Genomic DNA, 9615 nt, shown 5'->3' with positions numbered 1-9615 from the left:
CATCATGTCATGATTCTCGCCTGACACCCTTGGAGGCAAGAGTCTCAACAAACTGCCAAGCCAAAAATAAAATAAAATAAGAAAACACGCAATCGATCAATGCTGTGTTCCCCAGTCGAGTTTTGCACGGGTAGTAACATGAATTCGTGGTGAGTGCCAGCAGCTGGAGCTCATCTCCGCCGTCGTGGTTTCGTGGTAAGAAGCCGTAAGACTCCCGTGCCCGCGCTCTATTCGAAACATTCTCGGAGACTTTTAGGTCCAATGATCGTAAATCGTGTCAGACGCCCAGATAGAGTAGATGTGACGGCACTTGAGTATGTATTTTGTACCAAGTCACTGGAATTCAGGGCGATCCGCTCGCACCTCGTGAAGCATTGGCTGCGGGAGAAAGAGGGGCGGCAATGGATGGAGGATTGTGATTAAGTGGAGGGTCAACTGGACTTTCAGCTGTTCTCTCCAATTGATGAAGCATAGCAATGTTGGCGATAGTGTTCTAAACCAGCGGCGATGACGAAGGATATGTATTTCACGAAAATGAAGGGCGGCTTCAAAGTCGGAGCTTGTCCTTCAACAAATGGCTGGTCTGGTCTGGTGGATTATTAGTATGGATACACCAATATGAAGATGAAAGGTTAATAAATGACAATCACTGAAGCGATAAGCGATAAGAGAATTTCTTTTCCCCAAGTGCCCCTCCACCCATCACTACCCCTCCATCCACATCCCAATTATCACCAGCACAGCACCACCGCAACTCTAAATTACCACGAATCTCACCACCCCTCTTCAATTCGATCTTCAAGTCCTCCCACCATGTCGCCAATCCCCATAACGATTCTTACCGGCTTCCTCGGCTCAGGGAAAACAACTCTAATCCTCAACCTTCTCCCACAACTGCACGCCCTCAACCCCTCCTACCGTCTCGCTCTTCTCAAAAATGAGTTCGGAGATCTCGCTGTCGATTCCCAGCTTGCTTCTTCATCCTCCATAACTTCCGTGCGGGAAATGCTCAACGGGTGTATATGTTGTAATCTCGTCGGTTCTCTATCTTCGGCGCTTCAAGAATTGCAGGAGAGTTTACCAGTCAAAGTCAACGGATCAACCGGGGAGGAAGAGAAGGGAAGTTTGGATAGAATTATAATTGAAACATCTGGCTCGGCATTCCCTGCTACGTTGGCTATGGAGGTCAATAGGATTGCGAGGGAAACAAAGGGGGCTTATGTATTGGATGGTGTGATTTCGGTGATTGATGTCGAGAATTGGAAGGGATATGAAGATACGAGTTATACGGCGAGATTACAGGCCAAATATACGGATTTGGTGGTTTTCAATAAGTGGGAGGGGGTCAGTGAGAGAAGGTTCGATGAATGCTTGGATAGATTAGGGGATTTGGAAGTTCAGGTCGCTTGGGTCAAGAGTGATAAGGGGTCAGTGGGGGTAGATGTTGTATGTGGAGTTGACGGAGGACTGGCTAGAGGATTGGTCGATGATGTTGATGGAAAGGAGAATGGTCATAGCCATGACCATACAAATGGCGATCATAAACACGAACATTCCCACGACCATCAATCCGAAGTCGAAGTCCTATCCATAACCCTCACATCATCTTCTCCATCCTCAACAATATCTCTCGATCCCCTCAACAAACTCCTCACCAAAGCACCCAAAGATGAAGTATACCGCATCAAGGCAGTTTTATCCTCAAGCTCTCCCATTCCACCTTCTGATTCTTCACTCTCGCCGCCCGAATCTGACATCTCTGCATCCTCATCCTCATCGAACTCTACTTCTGATCTCACACCAACACCTGCAAAGTATATTCTCAACTGGGCGTTTGGTCGTTGGACAAGCACAAAAATGGAAGTACAGCAATTGGAAAAGGAACACGAGAGTAGCCAAGGAGAAGGCGTAGTATTGAGAATGACGATTGTGACGGCGAGAGATGAGAGTAATAAGTGGAAAAAGAGGATTGAAGGAGGTGGTTGGGTGGAGATTGATGGGGGAGAGGGAGAATTGAAGGTGGTGAGAATTTTGTGATGATTGAAAGATTGAATAAGGATCTGTAAAAGGCATAGACGGCGTGTGAGAACTGGGATGCATGATACATAGATACCATGATGCTGTTAAAGAAAGAGATAACCTGCTTTTATATATAGTTATGGATAGAGAAAAGCGAGAAGGATTGATAAAATGAGTGCGCAGCTGATCTGGATGCCGAACTATCAAATACTTGGTTCTGCAAGTGCACGTAATTCCAAACTTGACAGCTCTTGCTTCCAATGCCTCGCTTTGAAACATTCATATTTCATTTGTTGATTAATTTGTGAATGTCATATCTCTTTTCTAAGAGTTTTGGGATTCGATTCTGGTCTAGCAGCCATCACGGTCCCGAGCTCAGGTTGAGATATGATTGTCTTTTTTTTTTTTCGCTCTTTCATTTTCCTATTCTGATATACTCTGTCTCACAAAATGGCAAATATTCTAGATACTCTTTTTCTTCTTTTTTACGCATTCAGAGTCACGCCGGATATAAATGGTAGCGCAAGAAATAAAAACCACTTTTTTCATTGGATATTCATGTTACAATTCACTCCCCTTATTAGAAGCGATAAAAGATACCCATTTTTTCTGCCTGGTCTTGCTATGTGAAACCAATGCCCTCTTTGAGCTTTCACCATTTTCCACTTCTCATTTTCTAGGCAATATACAATTTATGATTTGATTCTCCGTTTGACTTCTGAGCTTCTTCATTCATATCTATGGAATATCATTGTTGCATCTATCTATCTCGGTGTATCAATCACAAATCATGGACTCTGAAACCGTGTTAAAAGATCTCAATGGCGCAGTAAAGGGGTATATCAAATACAGGCCGATTTGACACTTTTTGGAGCACAAGAGTTGGATGTCAAGTTTAAGAGTCGGTAAGAGAATTTGTATGTGAATAGAGCTTGGCTCAGTATGATATCGAAATTGGGCAAATTGTGAGAGCAGAGTTAGAACTTGATGAGCCACTGGATACGATTCGCATGCACTTCAGACCTGTATCATCAATCAGTATCTTTTTCAGATTACTAAATCATCAAAGTCGATCATCTTTTCTCAAACTCATCGAAACACCTTTCGAAATCCGAGCTTGAAGGATCGACGACTCCCCGCCGCCCCAAACACAAGCACAGAAAGAAGAAGGCCCGCAAGCAGAAAACCCCCGTCGATAATATCACTACCTATGTTCTATTTCTTCCGCACCCTGGAAATCCGAACCTTCCTCTGAGCCATCCCTCCCAGCCTCCTTCCATCCGCATCTCCAAGTACAAACTCGAGTCCATCTCAGCATTATTCAGCGACCTCCTCGAAAAAAAAAGCAGAATGGTCAACTTGGAGATGATGATGACACTACCGTGTACGACGCAATTACTACTCATCGCCCAAAGAAGTACATCGTTGATCTGGTTATTTACACGACTGGTTGAGATGATTCGTATTACTCAAGTTGCTTGGATGGTCACGAGGAGGTTTCTGCACTTTCTAATGATAGAACTTGGAACGCTTTTGAGAATGGTTTGAGGTTGGCGAAGGAGGGGTATTTGGATGAGCGATTTTTATTAGAGGGTGCAGATGGGGTTGAATTTGTGGATGGGGCATGTGAATATTGAGCGGTAGTCTCGAATATGAGCCAAGGAGATTTGAGGATGGGAGAGCGAGGAGTTTTGGTGACCTGAACTTGGGATTCTATGGAGGCTGAGTAGTGAGATGGTGGTTCATTAACGGTTGTAGGTCGAAATTGGATGAATTAACACAAGTAAAGCATGTCAGTAATAGGACATGATAACTTGCAATCTCGATTCCTAGCTTGATGATTTGAGATTCTCACAATGTGGTTATAGTTAGATGCAATGTTATCATGGAAATAGCTTATAAACTAACACAACAACAACTCACATTCAATTCTGGAGTTCAGTAGCAATGAATGAGGTTGGGAATGGGTGACTGTATATCATAATGTCTTGAATATTGGAGATCGCAGGTAGTTAGGGCGAAACTAAGGATGTGGTAGAAAGGCTAGAGGGCGGGGTATACCTTGTAGCGTGTGCGGAGAATTGAGACTCCTTCCAAACTACTACTCTCAAAGCTCTCAATGACGTCCGCATGGGAAAGACCCTGATTATCTAGGTGCGTACTTTCCCAGTACGTGAACTATCATTCAGTGCCTGCCGATACTTTCATTGTAATTCACTTTTGCATATTCCCCCTGTTTTTCCGAGGTCTGTGTTAATAGGTGTTTAAGGCTTCTCAACCTCATCTCAACTTCTATTCAATTCTGCCATTCTATTGTTTCGAACTCGAAATTCTCTAAATGTCCACTTTCCCAACGATCTACGAGGGGATACAGAGTGGGACAAGAGAGGAGACGAAAGAGGAGAATTTGAGATCTGGAGAAGAAAGATTAGAAAGTATGTATACTCATCAACGCTTGGGATCGTGATGATGGCTCAACAAATAACTTCTTGTTTACTTCTTTTATCCTTCAGATTACTGATATCAAGGTGTTTAATCATAGGAAGACAATCTCACGATCGGTTTGAAATGGCATCCAGATCATCCTCCGAATCAGAGGTACCCGGAGAACATTCGGACTCTGCCTTGCCACCTCCATACGTGAGATCTCGACTCGCAGGCTACCTCGAAGCTGAACTTCGCTCTTTTCCTGGCGGAGACGAAATCACCACCGCAAGCGTCCCTCAATGGGCTTGGCCTCGATCGGCATGTCGTCTTTGGATTTATCTCATGGTTCTGGAGAAATGCGAACGTGGTGCCATCATCGCCTACGAAACGGCATGCAGGTTCAACGGATTTGGCCCGGCGTTGTACATCATGTTCAAGAGCGAGTGGCGTAGCTTGCTTCATGAAAGTCCGGAGGATAGTATGACGATTTACTATCATTTGCTTGCGTTGAGGAATGAAAAGGGTGCGGTACCGCCGGCGTTTGAGATTTCACATTCATGTTGAGAGGGGAGAAGAGGACATTCGGGTGCAAGGAGGAGAATGTGTAGGGGGATCAACGTGTGTAGCGGAGAACGTGTGGGAGGATCAACAGATCGAGCAACGCAAACGGAAGGGAATGAATGAGGAGTTCGGATGTCACATTGATTTTATGCTATACCTGGCGAGCACTTTCTAATAACCTAGATATACCCAGCATCAAGATGTGCAGACATTTTGATCAATACTACCTCTTCGCGTTTCGATCCTCATACGTAACGTCATTCTCTTTCATGTGATCTTCCCTTCAACCCCCACAACCTCATATTAACGAATCGCAGATCTTGCGATCCGATAACCTCGGTATTTCCCCACAGAACCCCTGATTTTGTTTACTCCACAACGACCTTATCCGCGCGTTACCCCATATTATCTATTTCTATTATTTTTCTGACATGTTTCACTTCAATGGTATCCATCTTCTCCGCACATCTGTTTCCCTATATCAATTGCTAAGGTCGTCTATATCTTTGTACCCTCCTTGAATCTCATCAAATCCGACTCAATATAACAAGTCACACAACAGATATCACGAAAATACAAAAATCAATACACAATGGCGACTCAAGGTCCAATAACCACTCCCCTGACCACCCTACTTGGTATCAAACATCCTATAATTCTCGCCGGTATGGCTCGTACATCCGGTGGTCCACTGGCAGCTGCAGTCAGTAATGCAGGTGGACTGGGCTGTATAGGAGGATTAGGATACACACCTCAACAGTACATCCTCCATGCTTCTTTCTTTCATAAACCTCACTAACACACCTCAGACTCCGCGAAATCATCCACTCCCTCAAATCCAATCTGTCAGACCCCTCTCTCCCCTTTGGCGTTGATCTCGCTCTCCCTAAAGTCGGCGAAGGCGCTCGCGCTACAAACCACGATTATACGCATGGCCAACTCGATGCGCTTATCGATGTGACAATCGAAGAAGGTGCACGACTTTTCATATCCGCTGTGGGAATTCCGCCTCCACACGTCATTAAACGATTGCACGATGCGGGGATTCTAGTGATGAATATGGTTGGGGCTCCTAAACATACGGTTAAAGCATTGGATGCGGGGGTCGATATTGTGTGTGCGCAAGGAGGAGAGGGCGGAGGACACACGGGGGATATACCGAATTCTATTTTGATACCGGCGGTGGTGGATGTGGCGAGGAAATACAAACCTGCGATGTTGAAGGGAGAGACGGCGTTGGTGGTAGCGGCGGGAGGGATTTATAATGGGAGGGGATTGGCGAGTAGTTTGATGCAGGGCGCGTGTGGGGTGTGGGTGGGAACGAGATTCGTGGCGAGTGATGAGGCGGGGTGTAGTAGGATTCATAAGGAAGAGGTTGTCAGTGCGAGATTCGAGGATACATTGAGGACGTTGGTTGTGTCGGGGAGACCACTGAGAGTGAAGATGAATGATGTGAGATTCCCTTTTTTTTTTCTTTTCTTTTTTTTTCTTTTCTTTCTTACTTTCCCTCCTCCCTTCTTCACAATCCTCCATCAAGTTAGCCATCACATCACACTAACGCGTCGCCCTCTCTTCTAGTACATACAATCTTGGGAATCGCAACCAGCCAAAATCCAAGAGTTAACTCGCAAAGGCATCACGCCCCTCGAATACGATATGGAGCAGGGGAAAGATGTCGATATTCCGCATTTGATGGGCGTGGTGGCGGGCGTGATTGAAGATATTAAACCTGCGCGGGTGATTGTGGATGAGATGGTTGCGGAGGCGGTGGATATGTTGGGGAAGGCGGATGGGTTTTTGAGTGCGCGGGCGGGGAAGGCGGGGTGGAGTAAATTGTGAGGGGGTGCGTGGGGTGTGGGGGATGGGGATGTTGGGAGGTGAGATGAGATGTGAGGATTGAGGATTGAGGATTGAGGATTGAGGATTGTATGATCTTGGGTGGTTAATGCGATCTTGGAATAGGGGGGGAAAAAAGTATGCTGGTCTAGGTATTGAGAGCTTGAGAAGTTACTGGATACTATGTACTACGTACTAGGTACTATGTAGTAGGTCCATAGGTAGGCTGTTTCGCCGAATTGGTGGTTGACATGATATCATGACTTACTTTATATATCTTGATCGATAGATTAAAGAATAGAGAATAGAGAAAGAATAATGGTATTCGGATGATGTGAGGTGAGATTCACATGCGATACCTACCTACCTAGGGCATTTAGTACACTACCTACTGATAAGCTCACACTCACAACACCACACCATATAGTAATGTCATATAGTAACGACATATCCTCAGAAAGCGTGTATCGATAATCGCTCAATTGAACTAACCACTGTATCTATAGATATCCTATCCCATCCCATCCCATCTCATACTCCATATCTATTACGCGCATTAAATTACAACACGCAAAACATACTTCACAACCCAGCCCAAACTCCTGTGATGATTATATGATCGAATACCCACCCAGCCAGGGTTATCGATCATCCATTCCAGAATAGCGAGCACTTCGCACATTCTTTCTTCCGTCTCCGGGAACGCCAGTCTGTTCTGATGGTTTACCAACGATTGATTTCTGCCTGTCGCTCGTCCGTCACCTGTAGCGTAGTAGGATGATTAACGATCCTCTGGTCCTCGTCCTCGTATTCTGTTCCGGCTCATTTGGCTCACGATCCATCATCTTTGACGTTTCTGCACGCTGCTGAGTCGTGCAGACAAATCCTATTAGGGAGGTAGAACCTTTTGCGTGAGATTTAACTTTCGGGGGGCACTATTGTAGTTTACCAATCCGTTCAGCGCAACGCGACGCAACAATATACCGCAATATCTTCCGGAAGCTGTAGCTTGAAGTCTAAACCTTTCGCGTCTTCTTAATTTGATGTTGACGGCACAATTATATCCTTCCGCGCGCAGTACGTACGAGAAATTCTTCTTTGTTTAAAAAGTCTCTATATTTGGAAAGACGAAAAGTGGGCGCGATATTCCAATCCAATCCCTGAGTTGCGAATAAGCCAGGTTTGGTAATGGTAGATCTGTAGAATTTGAACTTTTCGTCATTGTTGTCTTGAATACTCCTTCGAATGCAATCAACCAAAATTTGGTAGTCTCGCAGGTACAAAATTATTTCCTTTGTCGTTGTCAATATCCTTGATCTCCGTTGTATTTTTATTATCTTGTGCTTTTGCTTGTGCTGGAGGTAGTTCGGTGGCTTGTACTACGTCGACTACTTCAGGTGGGCTTGGCTCGTCTACTTCCTCTATATCTTGTTTTGGCTCTGACAAAATAGGTTCAGAGTTACCCTCTGCATGAAGCCCTCGTTCCTGCGCCAGTCGTAACGCAGCTTGTCGTTTTCTTTCCACTTCTTCATCCTCTTCTAAACGTATCCTTTCCTCCTCCAATTGCAAATCCTCAATTGACAAGGTATTGATCAAGTCATGTTCTGAAAGATCTGGGTTACTCTGTAATGACGTCCCTGAGCCCGAACGGACTCCTTTTGGTCGTAGGGTTTGTGATGATTGTGTGGTTCGTGAAACATCCCTTGACTGCGCAGGTCTTTTGCCTTTACTACTTCGCGTTTTCCCACTACTCTTATCGTCCGTACCAGAATTTGTGTTTCGCCTTTCAAGTACCATTGCAAACTCGTCACTCAAAGGCACGGCATCTTCTTCATCACTGGGGAATAAATCCCCTCTCGATCGAAATGAATCTGAAGTTTCCCCTGAACTCTGCGTCGAACTCCTATTTCTCGTATGTCCTCTCATGAAATCCCGCACATCATCATCAAGATCGTCTCCCATTAATGCATCTGCTTCCTCTCCAACTCCATTAAAATCCGATCGATGCGCCCCAGGATGTTCTTGCAAATCTGCAGCGCTAGGTTTGTATCTTAGCGTTCCCCCTAACTTCCAAGGTAAACGTCCTAGAAATCCTATAGCGCTTGTACTCGGTATAATTGTAGGGTCGCCTTCTAATCCTTTCTTTCTTCCTCTTGTTCCGTAACTCATCCCTCTCTTTCTCTTTGGTGCTTCATTCACATTTCCAGAATGCGATCCACTTCCTGCCAATAATCTATCCAACTCATCATTTCCCCACCCTCCTAAAATGCCTTCATCTTCATCCCAATCGTCATAAAAATCGAAACTAAACTCTGCGCGTCCTCTCGTCCGCCCTCGTTCTCTTAATCTCCTCGCCCTTTCTTCTTGTCCTGGGAAACATTGTGCGGTACACGAATTGAAGCCGTTCCCAATGGTCGAAAAGCAAGGATTCAAATAATTATGTTGAAAAGTCCATATTCCTGCCGCAGCATTTTCTGTTGCATGTTCCGCATTCTGTGAGAATTGATTCCAGGTCTGTCGGATACGAGGATCTTCGAGTAGTGGTGCCATTGTTTTACGGATAACAGATATCAATTTGCGCGAGGAGAACGACACGGTATATGAGGCATCCAGATGAATGTGGGTCTCAATGAAGCATTATTGTTATGCGTTGTGAACTTACTGCAAGATGAGTTTGACATAAGTTGCTTTGTGAACATGTTCGTCTGGATTGGAGGCGGGAGGCGGGAAGCGGGTATGATAGGGTGGCATTTTAGACTAGATTGGATGAGG

General features: G+C 45.1%; 4 protein-coding genes across 5 annotated transcripts; 3 read left to right on the top strand and 1 right to left on the bottom strand.

Annotated features, from left to right (window-relative positions):
• The first annotated feature begins 687 nt into the window (after positions 1–687).
• BCIN_07g00700 (hypothetical protein) lies at positions 688–2247 on the top strand. Its single transcript, XM_001556006.2, has one exon. It carries the CDS (start codon positions 814–816, stop codon positions 2035–2037), a length of 1224 nt encoding a protein of 407 aa, XP_001556056.1. The 5' UTR covers positions 688–813; the 3' UTR covers positions 2038–2247.
• Positions 2248–4151: 1904 nt separating this feature from the next.
• BCIN_07g00690 (hypothetical protein) lies at positions 4152–5255 on the top strand. Of its 2 annotated transcripts, XM_024693793.1 has the most exons (3): positions 4152–4228; positions 4289–4454; positions 4562–5255. In XM_024693793.1, exons 2-3 carry the CDS (start codon positions 4358–4360, stop codon positions 5008–5010), a joined length of 546 nt encoding a protein of 181 aa, XP_024549579.1. In that variant the 5' UTR covers positions 4152–4228; positions 4289–4357; the 3' UTR covers positions 5011–5255. The 2 variants fall into 2 exon arrangements, with proteins under 2 accessions (XP_024549579.1, XP_024549580.1); XM_024693792.1 differs by having other exon boundaries at positions 4152–4454.
• A 180-nt stretch (positions 5256–5435) lies between these two features.
• On the top strand, positions 5436–7167 carry BCIN_07g00680 (hypothetical protein). The gene is made up of 3 exons (XM_001556004.2): positions 5436–5766; positions 5817–6459; positions 6586–7167. Exons 1-3 carry the CDS (start codon positions 5600–5602, stop codon positions 6844–6846), a joined length of 1071 nt encoding a protein of 356 aa, XP_001556054.1. The 5' UTR covers positions 5436–5599; the 3' UTR covers positions 6847–7167.
• Positions 7168–7306: 139 nt separating this feature from the next.
• BCIN_07g00670 (hypothetical protein) lies at positions 7307–9546 on the bottom strand. Its single transcript, XM_001556003.2, has one exon. The coding sequence runs from the start codon at positions 9391–9393 to the stop codon at positions 8095–8097; it is 1299 nt and encodes a 432-aa protein (XP_001556053.2). The 5' UTR covers positions 9394–9546; the 3' UTR covers positions 7307–8094.
• Positions 9547–9615: the final 69 nt, after the last annotated feature.

Source organism: Botrytis cinerea, chromosome 7 (genome assembly GCF_000143535.2).
Source record: "Botrytis cinerea B05.10 chromosome 7, complete sequence".
In the NCBI taxonomy this organism is placed as follows: Eukaryota; Fungi; Ascomycota; class Leotiomycetes; order Helotiales; family Sclerotiniaceae; genus Botrytis; species Botrytis cinerea.
The sequence above is the reverse complement of the archived record's forward strand: the minus strand, read 5'-3'. Positions and strand labels throughout refer to the sequence as shown.